The sequence below is a fragment of the Pongo abelii genome, chromosome 16, assembly GCF_028885655.2.
Source record: "Pongo abelii isolate AG06213 chromosome 16, NHGRI_mPonAbe1-v2.0_pri, whole genome shotgun sequence".
Lineage (NCBI taxonomy): Eukaryota > Metazoa > Chordata > Mammalia > Primates > Hominidae > Pongo > Pongo abelii.
In genome coordinates this window covers 92,290,657-92,305,606 of record NC_072001.2, presented here as the reverse complement: position 1 = coordinate 92,305,606, position 14,950 = coordinate 92,290,657, and the positions used below count along the sequence as shown (strand labels likewise).

At 48.7% G+C, this 14,950-nt stretch overlaps 1 protein-coding gene across 2 annotated transcripts; it reads left to right on the top strand.

Annotated features, from left to right (window-relative positions):
* The first annotated feature begins 2,397 nt into the window (after positions 1 to 2,397).
* Positions 2,398 to 14,692, top strand: RLBP1 (retinaldehyde binding protein 1). Of its 2 annotated transcripts, none has more exons than XM_054531830.2 (9): positions 2,398 to 2,713; positions 4,383 to 4,503; positions 5,182 to 5,274; positions 5,545 to 5,673; positions 6,930 to 7,134; positions 9,028 to 9,206; positions 12,312 to 12,470; positions 13,386 to 13,496; positions 13,752 to 14,692. In XM_054531830.2, the coding sequence occupies exons 3-9, from the start codon at positions 5,263 to 5,265 to the stop codon at positions 13,908 to 13,910; spliced, it is 954 nt and encodes a 317-aa protein (XP_054387805.1). In that variant the 5' UTR covers positions 2,398 to 2,713; positions 4,383 to 4,503; positions 5,182 to 5,262; the 3' UTR covers positions 13,911 to 14,692. The 2 variants fall into 2 exon arrangements, with proteins under 2 accessions (XP_054387805.1, XP_054387804.1); XM_054531829.2 differs by having other exon boundaries at positions 5,163 to 5,274.
* Positions 14,693 to 14,950: the final 258 nt, after the last annotated feature.

The following is a 14,950-nucleotide window of genomic DNA, read 5'->3' as shown; positions in this document are numbered from 1 at the left end:
CTCTAGCCAGGGTAAGAAAACAAAACCCAGTATCAAAACTGCACTCTAGCCAGGGTGAGAAAACAAAACCCAGTCTCAAAACTGCACTCTAGCCAGGGTGAGAAAACAAAACCCAGTCTCAAAAACAGAAACAGGAAAAATTAGCTCGTGTGTGTGTGTGTGTGTGTGTGTGTGTGTGTGTGTGTATATCTTTTTTTTGAGATGGAGTCTCACTCCATCACCCAGGCTGGAGTGTAGTGGTGTGATCTCAGCTCACTGCAACCTTCACCTCTAAGGTTCAAGCGATCCTCCTACCTCAGCCTCCTGAGTAGGTGGGATTACAGGTGCCTGCCACCACGCCCAGCTAATTTTTGTTTTTCTGCAGAGACTAGGTTTCGCCATGTTGGCCAGGCTGGTCTCAAACTCCTGACCTCAAGTGATCCTCCCACCTTGGCCTCCCAAAGTGCTGGGATTACAAGCTCTAATATATTTTTAACCCAATATGTCACAAACATGATCATGATAATTTCAGAACATTGAGCCTTATAAAAAGTGTTAACAAGATATTTTACATTATTTTGTTTGTACTAAGTCTTTAGGTACTTTATAGCACATCTCACTTGGGACTCTAAATTCTTATGAGAAATACTTCATCACAAAATTTACAGTTGAAAAAAATTAGGATCACACATCTAAATTGTTCTAAACCTACTTACAAGTTTTCAAAAAACTGAATCCAGTATTAGTTTTTAAATTTAAATTTAAATTAATTAAAGTCAAATAAAATTAAAAATGTAAGGCTGGGCACAATGGCTCACGCTTGTAATCCCAGCACTTCGGGAGGCCAAGGCGGGGTGATCACCTGAGCTCAGGAGTTCGAGACCAGCCTGGCCAACATGTGAAACCCTGTCTCTACTAAAAATACAAAAATTAGCTGGGCGTGGTGGTGGGCGCCTGTAATCCCAGCTACTTGGGAGGCTGAGGCACAAGAATCACTTGCACCTGGGAGGCGGAGGTTGCAATAAGCTGAGATCGCACCACTACACTCCAGCATGGGTGACAGAGTGAGACTCTGTCCCCTGCCAGCCCCCCACAAAAATTTAGTTCTTGGGTTGTATTACCCCATTTAAAAAAAATTTTTTTTATAGTGAGACCCAATCTCTAGCATTACCCCATTTCAAATGCTGAAAAGCTACATGGGGCTAGTGGCTACTGTATAAGACAGCATAGGACTAGACCACCAGGAAGAAGAATGACATAAATGAAGGATCCCCAGCTCCACAGAGGACTTGGGACAGAAACAGCCCAAGACCCAGACAGCAGCCAGAGTAGGAGCCCAGGGAAAGGGCTTTTGGAAACAAAGAGCTCAAGGTGACTCAAGTGCACCCCAAGATCTAAGCACCAGGCATTGCAGCCTGCTCTGGAGGAAGGGGTTGGTAGGAGATGGGGTGGTGGGAAGAAATCCCAAACCTGCCAAAGTAGGAACGGGTGGAAAAGCAAGAATTATGTCCAGGGAAAATAAAAAAGCACTTCTGGGGTTGGATTCTGGAGAGCGACCTGTGCAGGAGAGCTTGACTTTGTCCTGGGCACCTCTAGGAGGCAAAACCAGGACCAAGGATGGTCATTATAGGAAGCTGCTTGGGGCTCAAACCAACAATGAGTTTTTAAACAAGGAGAGCTCCCCAGTAATGGAAACAGGCAGCTTCCCACCCTTGGAATCCTAGACAGAAAATGTTCTACAGGAATCACTTCCTCCTCATCCAGTGGAAAAGCAAAACAGAGGCTGGGAAGGTACCTGTTGAGAGGCTGCAGAGGAGTTTCTTCCTGTACAAAGGGTTGAATAATATGTTCCCTCCAGTTAGGCACCTATTGATTCTGTATTTGGAGTAACTGACCTTTCCAGAGGACTTATTAAGTGTCAGGCAGCTAAACCCCTGAGCTAAGCACTTTACTGCCATTTCATCCACACTAAAGTCATGAGCCTGGTCCTCTAGTTTTCTACACTTCTTGGAGGAGGAAACTGAGCCAATGAATTTTGAAGTCATGTCTCCCGGCCAGAAGATGCTCCAGCGAGGCTTTACAAGCGGGCAGTCTGGTTCCAGGGCATGCCGTCCGCTGCACCACACTGCCCAGAAGGAAGCTCAGCCTGTCTTGTCCTCTCCCTGCTTGGCCTTAACCAGCCACATTTCCCAACTGACCCCACTCACTGCAGAGGTGAAAACTACCACGCCAGGTCCTGCTGGCTGGGGGAGGGGTGGGCAATAGGCCTGGATTTGCCAGAGCTGCTGCTGTAGATGTACTCATATTTACAATTTCCCTTCACCTCTTATTACCCTGGTGGTGGGGCGGGCGCGGGGGGGTGCTCTCTCAGCAACCCCACCCCGGGATCGTGAGGAGAAAGAGGGAATGAGACTGGCCCAGATCCCAGCCCCACGGCCGGGCTTCCACATGGCTGAGCAGGAACTCCAGAGCAGGAGCACACAAAGGAGGGCTTTGATGCGCCTCCAGCCAGGCCCAGGCCTCTCCCCTCTCCCCTTGCTCTCCGGGTCTTCCTTTGCCCCACTCAGGGCCTCCTGTGAGCCCGATTTAACTGAAACTGTGGGCGGTGAGAAGTTCCTTATGACACACTAATCCCAACCTGCTGACCGGACCACGCCTCCAGCGGAGGTAACCTCTAGAGCTCCAGGACATTCAGGTACCAGGTAGCCCCAAGGAGGAGCTGCTGACCTGGCAGGTAAGTCAATACCTGGGGCCTGCCTGGGCCAGGGAGCCCAGGACTGGGGTGAGGACTCAGGGGAGCAGGGAGACCACGTCCCAAGCTGCCAGTAAAACTGAAACCACCTGGCCATTCTCCAGGTTGAGCCAGACCAATTTGATGGCAGATTTAGCAAATAAAAATACAGGACACCCAGTTAAATGTGAATTTCAGATGAACAGCAAATACTTTTTTAGTATTAAAAAAGTTCACATTTAGGCTCACGCCTGTAATCCCAGCACTTTGGGAGGCCGAGGCGGGCAGATCACCTGAGGTCAGGAGTTCGAGACCAGCCTGGCCAACATGGTGAAACCCCATCTCTACTAAAAATACAAAAAATTAGCCAGGTGTGCTGGTGGGCACCTGTAATTCCAGCTACTCAGGAGGCTAAGGCAGGAGAATTGCTTGAACCCAGGAGGCAGAGGTTGCAGTGAGCTGAGATAGCACCATTGCACTCTAGCCTGGGCGACAAGAACGAAACTCCATCTCAAAAAAAAAAAAAAAGTGCACATTTAACTGGGCATTCTGTATTTTAATTGGTAACCTGAGATGGCAGGGAACAGCATCAGCATGGTGTGAGGGATAGGCATTTTTTCATTGTGTACAGCTTGTAAATCAGTATTTTTTAAACTCAAAGTTAACAGCTTGGGCATATTTAGAAAAGAGTTGCTGCACGGACTTGAACCCTGTATTCCTAAAATCTAGGATCTTGTTCTGATGGTCTGCACAACTGGCTGGGGGTGTCCAGCCACTGTCCCTCTTGCCTGGGCTCCCCAGGGCAGTTCTGTCAGCCTCTCCATTTCCATTCCTGTTCCAGCAAAACCCAACTGATAGCACAGCAGCATTTCAGCCTGTCTATCTCTGTGCCCACATACCTGGATGTCTACCAGCCAGAAAGATGGCTTAGATTTGGTTCCTGTGGGTGGATTATGGCCCCCAGAACTTCCCTGTGCTTGCTGGGGCTGTGGAGTGGAAAGAGCAGGAATGGGGGACCCTCAGATACTCTTTGGGGGTCCTCCAAGTCTCTCTGTGCAAGTTAGGGTAATAATCAATATGGAGCTAAGAAAGAGAAGGGGAACTATGTTTTAGAACAGGACACTGTGCCAGGAGCATTGCAGAAATTATATGGTTTTCATGACAGTTCTTTTTGGTAGGTACTGTTATTATCCTCAGTTTGTAGATGAAGAAACTGAGACCCAGAAAGTTTAAATAACTTGCTAGGGTCACACAAGTCATAACTGACAAAGCCTGATTCAAACCCAGGTCTCCCTAACCTTTAAGGTTTCTATGATGCCAGCTCTCCTAGGGAGTTTGCCTGCAGATATTTTGGCTCTAGGTGTCAAAAAAAGACTTGGTGTCAGGCAGGCATAGGTTCATGTCCCACCTCTGTCACTTACCAACTGTGACTAGGTGATTGAACTGACCATAGAACCTGGTCACAGGTAGGAGCAGGATGGTGAAGGGTTCTCAAAGGCACTTAGGCAGGACATTTAGGCAGGAGAGAAAACCCGGAAACAGAAGAGCTGTCTCCAAAAATACCCAGTGGGGAAGCAGGTTGTCATGTGGGCCATGAATGGGATCTGTTCTGGTAACCAAGCATTGCTTATGTGTCCATGACATTTCATAACCCTTCCATCCTACTTTACAGGGAACAACCAAGACTGGGGTTAAATCAGCCTGCAAGTGAAAGAGAAGAACTTGAACCCAGGTCCAACTTTTGCGCCACAGCAGGCTGCCTCTTGGTCCTGACAGGAAGTCACAACTTGGGTGTGAGTCCTGATCCCTGGCTATTTTTTGGCTGTGTTACCTTGGACAAGTCACTTATTCCTCCTCCTGCTTCCTCCTATGTAAAATGGAAATAATAATGCTGACCCTGGGTCTGAGAGAGTGGATTTGAAAGTACTTAGTGCATCACAAAGCACAGAACACACTTCCAGTCTCGTGATTATGTACTTATGTAACTGGTCATCACCCATCTTGAGAATGAATGCATTGGGGAAAGGGCCATACACCAGGCTGCGAAGTTTCTGAGGGACCCCTTTGGGCTGGAGAAGGATGGCCACAGGAGGGAGGAGAGATTGCCTTATCCTGCAGTGATCATGTCATTGAGAACAGAGCCAGATTCTTTTTTTCCTGGCGGGGCCAACTTGTCTTAACATCTGAGGACTGAGCTATTTGTGTCTGTGCCCTTTGTCCAAGCAGTGTTACCCAAAGTATAGCCCAAGAACTATCTCCCTCAGTGCCACCAGGAAGTGCTTTAAACTGCAGGTTCCTAGGCCCCAGCCTGCACCTCCAGAGTCAGAATCATGGAGGCTGGGGCCCGGGCACCTGCATTTCTAACAAATGTCTCGGGTGATTTTGATGCCATTGAAAGTTTGAGATCCACTGTTCTGAGACAATAACAGAATGGTTTTTCTAACCCCTGCAGCCCTGACTTCCTATCCTAGGGAAGGGGCCGACTGGAGAGGCCAGGACAGAGAAAGCAGATCCCTTCTTTTTCCAAGGACTCTGTGTCTTCCATAGGCAACATGTCAGAAGGGGTAAGTACCCTGTCCTCCAGGGCTCTCCTCCACCCACCTTCCCTCTCTTCTCTCTCTTCCCTCTCCCTCCCTCCTTACTTCTCTATCTTCTGCTCTGCCCAGGAATATAGGCACACACTTCTATAACCCCTCTGTGGGTCCTGACCCCACAAAAGGAGGAGGCTTAACAATGACCTTGGGCAAAAGAACTGAAGGTCTGAGCAGGCCCATTTCCCTGGCTGGCTCAGGCTGATGGGGTTGGCTGTTCCTCTTTTTCCTTTCTCTGCCCAGGTGGGCACGTTCCGCATGGTACCGGAAGAGGAACAGGAGCTCCGTGCCCAACTGGAGCAGCTCACAACCAAGGACCATGGACCTGTCTTTGGCCCGTGCAGCCAGCTGCCCCGTCACACCTTGCAGAAGGTGAGGTGGCTGACAGTGCGGAGAGGAGCAGTCTAGGGAGGCACCATGAGGGGAACATGACTGCATTCTCTCTCCTGTGAAAAGGGTCCAGCCTTGGCACTCCAGATCATCCTGGACCTGATAGACTGGCCTGTTCTAAGGTCCTTCCTGGTGGTCACGGCTATGGCAGCAACTGGGTTGACCAGACACCCAGCCAGGCCAGCCCAACCCAAGACTACAGCCCAGAGCCTCGGAACCAGGGCCCTCTAAACTAGACTCAATATGAGGAGCGTTGGTTTGGAAATGGCCCCAGGGAACAAGGATCCAACTGCTGCCCCTGCTAGACAGGCAAGAGACTTGAGTTCCAGAACCAGACCTACTTTCAGCTTGCTGTGTGACCTTAAGCAGATTGCTTTCCATCTCTAGGTCTTGCCTTCTGTATCTATGAAAGACAGTTGGTGGACTAGCTCAGAGGTGATCAGATTGTGCTCTGTGGAGGCTGACAGATCTGTCTTAGGGCTGCTGGGGAGGATGAGAAGTGGCTGAGCTGAGCCTGGGCACCCAGCTTCCGTCTCTGCTTCCTTGGGCATCTCAAGAGAAAGGTGCTATTAGCTCCTTCACACTTTACTCCCCCTCCTTTCCCTTCCCTCCTCATGCGGTCCAAGGAGAGAGCTGCCTGAGGGGCACGGAGGAGTTCTCCTGACCCAGCAGAGGGGAGGAATGTGAGGCTCTGGGCAGGAGGCAGGCTGCCATCTGCCAGAGAGCCGTGTTTTTGAAAAAATCAGAATCAAGCCTGGGAGGCAGCAGAGTGAAATGATGAAAAGAGGAGTCCCAGCTCCACTCCTTTCTCTCTGGGTGACCTTGAGCAAGAATATCTTCACCTTTATGAGCCTCAGTCTGCTCACCTGAGAGATGGGGATAAGAACACCAACCATGATGGTCTGTGGCAAAGATTAAAAAACACAGTGCATTTAGAGGACTTAGCAGGTTGCTAGGCAAAGGCTCAGTGAATGTAGGCAGTCATTTTTAGAAACATTTAGACTGTTGGCCATATTCTGCAAATATCCAGGTTGAACAGTTTGACCGAATTTTCTCCACACACAACAATCTCACTGTTGCCAGTGCAGATGCTGCCCCGGGGCAGAAAAGCAAAGCTGCAGCTGCAGACCCCTGGGCCCCCTTGGCTGGTCTAGCTCTGGCAGGAGACTCATCACCTGCGTGTCCTGCCCCTCACCCGCACCTAAGTTTAACTTCATGCACACCCCACCCTGTTCCAGGCCAAGGATGAGCTGAACGAGAGAGAGGAGACCCGGGAGGAGGCAGTGCGAGAGCTGCAGGAGATGGTGCAGGCGCAGGCGGCCTCGGGGGAGGAGCTGGCCGTGGCCGTGGCGGAGAGGGTGCAAGAGAAGGACAACGGCTTCTTTCTGCGCTTCATCCGCGCACGGAAGTTCAACGTGGGCCGTGCCTATGAGCTGCTCAGAGGTGAGGCCCGTGCCGGAGGGACGGCCCTGGGAAGACGGGAGGCCATGAGGATGGTATCCGCTCTCATCCCGGCACTGAACAGGCCTGCTTCCATACTGTGGGCAAGTCAGTTTCTCTGAGCCTCCATATCCTTACCTGTAAAATGGGTCAGCTCTGATAATGAACGAATGAATGAATGAATGAAGTGTGTCAGGAGCAGATTCCTAGAGGTCTGAGTCCTCTCAACTCTCTCCCAGTTTTGGGATTCAATGAGTAAAACTTGGGTACCCCATTTGGGTGACGAGAGGAGGAGTTTCCCCTCCAGACCCCCACCGTGAGAACCTAAGCTTTGGCTCTGGAATGCCGCAGGAAGGTGGATAGTGCCTCGCTCAGGGCAGTTACCTAAGCCTCATGTGCAGTGGAACTGAAGATGGTGTCAGACCTGGGAATGAACCCCGGGGACAGAGCTGCCCTGGCACTGCTGGCTGGCTGAAGACAGGATGCCTCAAGAAATCATCGGCCAGTTGCCGTGGCTCACGCCTGTAATCCCAGCACTTTGGGAGGCCGAGGCGGGCAGATCATCTGAGGCTGGGAGTTTGAGACCAGCCTGACCAACATGGAGAAACCCCATCTCTACTAAAAATACAAAACTAGCCGGGCGTGGTGGCGCATGCCTGTAATCTCAGCTACTGGGGAGGCTGAAGCAGGAGAATCGCTTGAACGCAGGAGGCAGAGGTTGCGGTGAGCTGAGATCGTGCCGTTGCACTCCAGCCTGAGCAACAAGAGCAAAACTTTATCTCAAAAAAAAAAAAAAAAAAAAAAAAAAAAAAAAAAGTGGGGGGTTCCCTCAAGAAATCAAAGCTTGGGCTCTGGTGGACGGAAATGGGGTCTGAGTGGGCCCTCTGCAGGCTAATGATTTTCCTTTCCTTACTTCTTCCTTCTCCAAATGGTAATTCAGGGCCATGCTGTGCCCAGAACTGTTTTAGGCCAAAGGATGCAGTGGAGACAAAACAGACAAGAGTTCCCTGCCCTGATGGAACTCATATTCTAATGGTGGAAACAATATATCCAATAAATAAAGTAAAATTATATATGGTTAAATAATGGTAAGGAATAAGGAAAGAAATTAAGGAGGTGGATATAAAGTCTTGAGGGGCTGAAGTTTTAGATAAAGTGGCCAGGGAAGTCCCAGTGCAAAGGGAATTTTGAAGAAACACCCAAAGGAAATGAGATATCTGTGGGGAAGAGCAGCCAGGGCAGAGGGAACAGCAAAGACAAAGGCCAGGGGGTGTGAGGTGCCCAGAGTGTTCCAGAGCAGTGAGCAAGTTGATATGGCAGTCTCTTGGCAGATGTGCCCAGCTCCTCTAGGGGCTCAAGTTTGGTGGTGCAGGCCGCAGAGGTGGGGAACTGTTCAGGATGGGTAAGGATGGCGTTTGTGGACTGTAGAGGTGCTGCTGGAATCAGGAAGGGCTCTGTGTCCTGCTTGGGGTTTGGATTTTACTTGGGAGCTTCTCCCCAGCCCTGTGCACACCTCACCACTCAGCTTATCCTGTGCCCAGCTGAAAAATCTGTGTCTTGTCTCCATGGGGAAGAAAATAACAAGTAATGATTATCCTCATATTTAGGACTATGCCTCATGTTTGCCCAAGCTTATGATGATGTTTACACCTTGAATCTCATTTGATTGCCACAACAACTTGGTGAGATAGGCCACTACCTAGACTATCTAGAATAGATAGGCCAATATCGAGATCCCACTTTTTGGAGAGGAAACATGGGGCTCAGATAGGTTGAGTAGCCAGCTCGGTCACACATAGGACCTGGCAGGAGGCCAGGTCTCTGAGTTCCACTAAGGGGGATGGGGTAGGGATGGGATGGCTCCCTGAGGGGGTTCCTCTGCTCTCCTTCCTCCAGGCTATGTGAATTTCCGGCTGCAGTACCCTGAGCTCTTTGACAGTCTGTCCCCAGAGGCTGTCCGCTGCACCATTGAAGCTGGCTACCCTGGTGTCCTCTCTAGTCGAGACAAGTATGGCCGAGTGGTCATGCTCTTCAACATTGAGAACTGGCAAAGTCAAGAAATCACCTTCGATGAGGTTAGTGGGGGCTCGCCTGGCTCCCACCCTGTGGGCTGGGTTCCCTGCCTCAACCCTGGCCTCTCCTGGGTTCTCCAAGAGGCAAGGTCTGTAGAGGGGGAAAGGTGGGCAGCCACCTGCCACCTAGCCCTTTCCAGGCAGGGAGAGAATTCCTAGGATGTGCCAGGGTAGCTGGAAAATCCAGTAGCTTTGCAGGTGGGGCTTGATGGTCAATAATACATGGGTCTTCCTGGGTATCCCTGCCAAATGCCAAGTGGGGGTAACAGCTGTGTGCCATGAGCTGGGGGCTGCCCTGCCAAATGCTAAAAGCTGAGAGCAACAGAGAGAACAAGGATTAGTGGACTATAGGCTGGAAGAGATTCTGGAAAGCACAGGTTCCAATCTATTTAGGAGCCTGAGTTCTCTGTGCTTATATGTATGCAATTTTGCTTGTCTGAGCCGTTAAGGGGGCTGCCCCAAGTGGGGGAATTAGGGTTTGTCTTGGGAGAACTTTGGCATGTGCCACTGAGCCTGAAAAAGATTCCTTTAATTAAAAAAAAAAAACTGCTACAAACTTATTTTATTTGTTTATTTTTGAAATGGAGTCTCGCTCTGGTCACCCAGGCTGGAGTGCAGTGGCATGATCTTAGCTCACTGCAACCTCCGCCTCCTGGGTTCAAGCGATCCTCACGCCTCAGCCTTCCAAGTAGCTGGGATTACAGGCGCACGCCACCATGCCCAGCTAATGTCTGTATTTTTAGTAGAGACGGGGTTTCACCGTGTTGGCCAGGCTGGTCTCAAACTCCTGAGCTCAAATGATCCGCCCACCTCGGCCTCCCAAAGTGCTGGGATTACAGGCATGAGACACCGCACCTGGCCCAAACTAATTTTAGATAATGCTATCTAGTTGTGCCAACACAATTTATTAAAAAGTCCATCTTTTTTCAATGACTTGAAATGCCATCTTTATCATGTTTTATATTTTCATATGTACTTGGTATATTTCTGGATTTTCTATTCTGTTCCATTGGTCTCTTTATCTATTCATACTCCAATATCATACTGTTTTGATGATAAGAGATTTTGTGGCATGTTTAATCTGTTAGGGCTAGTTTTGTCCTTAGTGATGTGCTTTTTGGGGGGCTTTTCTAGCTACTTTTGCATGTTTATTTTCCCCTGTGATCTTTAGAATTAATTTGTCTAGCTTTAGGAGAAATATTAGGAGTGTGTTTTGGGGATAATATTAAACATAAATAACAAGCTTGGGGAGAACTGGCTTCTTTCGGAATGTCACATTCATGGCTAGTTGTCCTATCCACAAAGGTGAGATGCCTTCTGTTTTATTCAAGCCTACTTTTGAGTTTTCAGGAGTGGTTTAAAGATTTCTTCATAAGCTATGATTGTGCTACTGCACTTCAGCTGGGAGGACAGAGAGAGACTCTGTTTCTGAAAAATAGAAAGTTTTTAATTTTTTTCCTCACAATGTTGTGCGCATTTCTCATTAAATTTGTCTTAGGTATTAATTTTGTTGTCTTTGCTAAAAATGGGGCTCTTTCTTCCATTATATCTTCTAGTGGGTTATGGTTTGTATAAATGAAGGTTATTGTTTTTGTTTTTTAATTGTATATCCCCCTATTTTACTGAACTCTTTTAAAATTTATGTTAGTTTTATAATGGATTCTCTGGGGTTTTCTAAGTATACTATAATACTATCTGTAAGTAGAGGAGAGAGTTTTTCTTCTCCCTTTCCACTTCTTATGCCCGATTTTTTTTTTTTTTAACAAATTGATTGCATTGGTTAGTACTTTCAATATAGAATTAAATGGTGGCAGAGATGGTAAGGATGCCTCTAGGGTTTTCCCATTAAATAAGACACTGGCTGTAGGACTGAAATGCACACCTGCCTATCTCTGTGTATTAAGGAAGAGACTTAAATATACATTTTTTCTTATTACATAAGTGATATCTACTCATTTTAGAAAATACAAAAAATTGGCTGGGCGCAGTGGCTCATGCCTGTAATCCCAGCACTTTGGGAGGCTGAGGCGGGTGGATTGCCTGAAGTCAGGAGTTCGAGACCAGCCTGGCCAACATGGTGAAACCCTGTCTCTACTAAAGATACAAAAATTAGCCAGGCGTGGTGGCAGGCACCTGTAATCCCAGCTACTTGGGAGACTGAGGCAGGGGAATCGCTTGAACCCGTGAGGCAGAGGTTGCAGTGAGTCGAGATCACACCACTGTACTCCAGCCTGGGCGACAGAGCGAGACTCCATCTCAAAAAAAAAAAAAAAAAAAAAAAATTACAAACAAATTTAAAATCATTTGCAATTCTACTACGTAGAGAGCTCTACTATTGACATCCTTCCAATATTTTATACATGTATGCACGCACATACACACACACACACATGCACACACACACATTTTTCTTTTTTGTTTTTGAGACACAGTTTTGCTCTTGTCGGCTAGGTTGGAGTGCAGTGGCGTGATCTTGGCTCACTGCAACCTCTGTCTCCCAAGTTCAAGTGATTCTCCTGCCTCAGCCTCCTGAAGTAGCTGGGATTACAGGTGCCTGCCACCATGCTCAGCTGATTTTTTTGTATTTTTAATTGAGATGGGGTTTCACCATGTTGGCCAGGCTGGTCTTGAATTCTTGACCTCAGGTGATCCACCTGCCTCGGCCTCCCAAAGTGCTGGGATTACAGGCGTGAGCCACCGCACCCAGCCTACACATTTTTCTTACAATAATGGGATTATACTCTACAATAATATATCATGCACATTTTCCTGTATTATTAGTCTTCTGTATTGTTTTTAATTGTTCCAGAGTATTCCATGGCATAAATGTACCATAATTTCACCAGTTCCCATTGTTGGACGTTTAGGTTGTCTCCGATGTTCCCACTATTGTAAGAGTACTGGGATAAACCTTCTGGCCTCTAGCCATGGATGTTAACATTCGAGCTTGTTTTCTTGGTATACATTCACAGAAGTGGAATGTCCGAGATCAAAGCCTGCAGCAAATTACCCCAGTGAAGAATGTACCAATTAGCTCTCCCCTCAGGACCTCAAGCCTTAATTATTGTTGAGGGTTAGATCTTACAGCCTGTTCTCTCTGTGCCCAAGATCTTGCAGGCATACTGCTTCATCCTGGAGAAGCTGCTGGAGAATGAGGAAACTCAAATTAATGGCTTCTGCATCATCGAGAACTTCAAGGGCTTTACCATGCAGCAGGCTGCTAGTCTCCGGACTTCAGATCTCAGGAAGATGGTGGACATGCTCCAGGTGAGGCTTAGACTTCTGTCCCACGGCAGCCTCCCATAGCTGGGGAGGCTGAGAGGCTGGGCCTCCTTTCATGGTGCTTGCAGGGAACTGAGAAGTTGGACCACCTCGTACCATAAAGAGCAGTGACAGCCACAATCCCAACCATAAGCACTTGCATAGTGATTGACAGTTTGCCAAGTATTCCCTTTCATTCTTCCATCGACTCCTTGAGAGCATTCTCTCCCTCCTTCCCTGCTTCATTTTTCAAACCTGGAAACGAAGGCTCAGAGATTTAAGTGACATCTCAAGGTCACACAGCAATAAAGTGGCAGAGGCCAGACTTGAACCTGCATCTTCTGACCTGGAATCCCGTGTTGTCTGTCCACATATGTCGCACTGCCTCTCTTTGAATGTGGATTCACCCTGAGAAAGGGATTATCACTAACCCTCTGATAACTCACTCCTATATATGCTGACATGTCGGGAGTCCTTTCTTAGAGCCATCTTGGATCTGCTCTGTGTATTTGGGAAAGGAGGGGTGGGAGGTGGAGGTTGTGGGAGGGGCTGATGGACAATGAGGGATGATAATAGTGTTCCTGTGGTTTGTAATAGTTTGCAGTGCCTTCGTCACTCACCAAAAAGGCCAAGCAAAACTACTTTCATTTCTTTACCTAATTCCCGGTTTAATTTGCATCAGCAGGGAGAGGTTTGGGTCTTACGAATCTTGGGGCTTCCTCCCTGAAGTCTGGGCCACAGTGAGCCAGGGATCCCTAGTTGCTGGCCTGGAAATAGGACCGTCAGTGGGCCCTTCTCCAGGGCAGCCCTGTGATGCTGGACAAGTCTGTTCTATGCCATGAGGAGAGGCAGCAGGGAATGAGCGGGAACCTCTGAGGTCATTGGGGCCATGGGGAAAAGGGAGTCTCTCTGTCACTGCAGGATTCCTTCCCAGCCCGGTTCAAAGCCATCCACTTCATCCACCAGCCATGGTACTTCACCACGACCTACAATGTGGTCAAGCCCTTCTTGAAGAGCAAGCTGCTTGAGAGGGTGAGTACATGGGCCGCCCAGACAATGAGACAAGAGGGCCGAGGGTGGGGCCTCACCTGAGCCCTCCTCACACTCTACCATGGTCCTGAGCTACGTGGATCCCACTGACACCCAACATGGAGACCTGCGGAGAGGGGTGTCGCCAGGCAAAGACTGCACATGATGGGGCTTTGTCCTTCTGTCCTTTTCCTCCCTCAACCCTCATCCTCAGGGCACCTCCTCCTGCTTAGCTCTCTCTCCCTTGCTTCCCTGCAGGTCTTTGTCCACGGGGATGACCTCTCTGGTTTCTACCAGGAGATTGATGAGAACATCCTGCCCTCTGACTTTGGGGGCACACTGCCCAAGTATGACGGCAAGGCCGTTGCTGAGCAGCTCTTTGGCCCCCGGTCCCAAGCTGAGAACACAGCCTTCTGAAAACATCTCCTGCCAGCTGAACTGTACTTAGAATCCCTGGGCCTCTCCTCAACTGTCCTGGACCCAAGGCTAGGAAAGGGCTGCTTGAGATGATTGTGGTCCCCCCCTTAGACTCCCTAAGCCCGAGTGAGCTCAGGTGTCACCCTGTTCTCAAGTTGGGGGATGGGGGATAAAGGAGGGGGAATTCCCTTGAACAAGAAGAACTGGGGATAGTTATATTTCCACCTGCTCTTGAAGCTTTAAGACAGTGATTTTTGTGTGAGGTTGTATTTCAAAGGCTCGGATTCATTTTGTCAATCGTTTCCTTTGTAACAGAGTTTTACGACTTAGAGTCTGTGAAAACAGGCAAGGAGCCTGGGTTAAAATATCCCCCTACTGTCCCCAAAAATGCAATAAAAGAAGATCACGGAGAGAGGACATACGTTCAAATGATTTGGCAAACACAGCAGTCCTGGTGGCCTCTAGGCAGGCTAGGGGTTTTCCACACAGAATTCCAAGGTGGAAGAGGCCTGGAAGTGGCTTCATTCAGGGGTGGCCTCCTCCCCTTGGTGAGGTGCAGTCTGACATGTGTGGGGTGGTCAGAAACTTGGGCCTCTTTCCAGGTGGCAGTCATGTTCCCTCTGTCTGTCTGGGAGAAGGAGTCTCTCCACCAAAAGCTGTCTCCTCCAGTCCCCTTGCCTGGATGGACAGTTCTACTTAGAATTATAAGTGGCATCTTCTCTGAGCACTCACTCCGTCCTCAAGTTATAGAGTTAAAGCTCTTTCTTTGTCTTCGCTCTCAGGCATTTTACAGTGATGAACTTACACTTTGCAAACCTGCATTTTTTTTTTTTTTTTTTGAGACAGGGTCTCACTTGTCACCCAGGCTGGAGTGCCGTGGTGCGATCATAGTTCACTGCAACCTCAAACTCCTGGGCTCAAGCAAGCCTCCTGCCTCAGCCTACTGAGTAGCTGGGACTACAGGCGCATGCCACTGCACCCAACTAATTTTTTACATATTTTTTGTAGAGATAAGGGTCTGGCTCTATTGCCCAGGCTGG

Coding starts and splice junctions, on each gene's coding strand:
- RLBP1 (XM_054531830.2), top strand. Junction 7,135..9,027: donor TGCCTATGAGCTGCTCAGAG/GTGAGGCCCGTG, acceptor TCCTTCCTCCAG/GCTATGTGAATTTCCGGCTG. Junction 9,207..12,311: donor AAGAAATCACCTTCGATGAG/GTTAGTGGGGGC, acceptor TCTGTGCCCAAG/ATCTTGCAGGCATACTGCTT.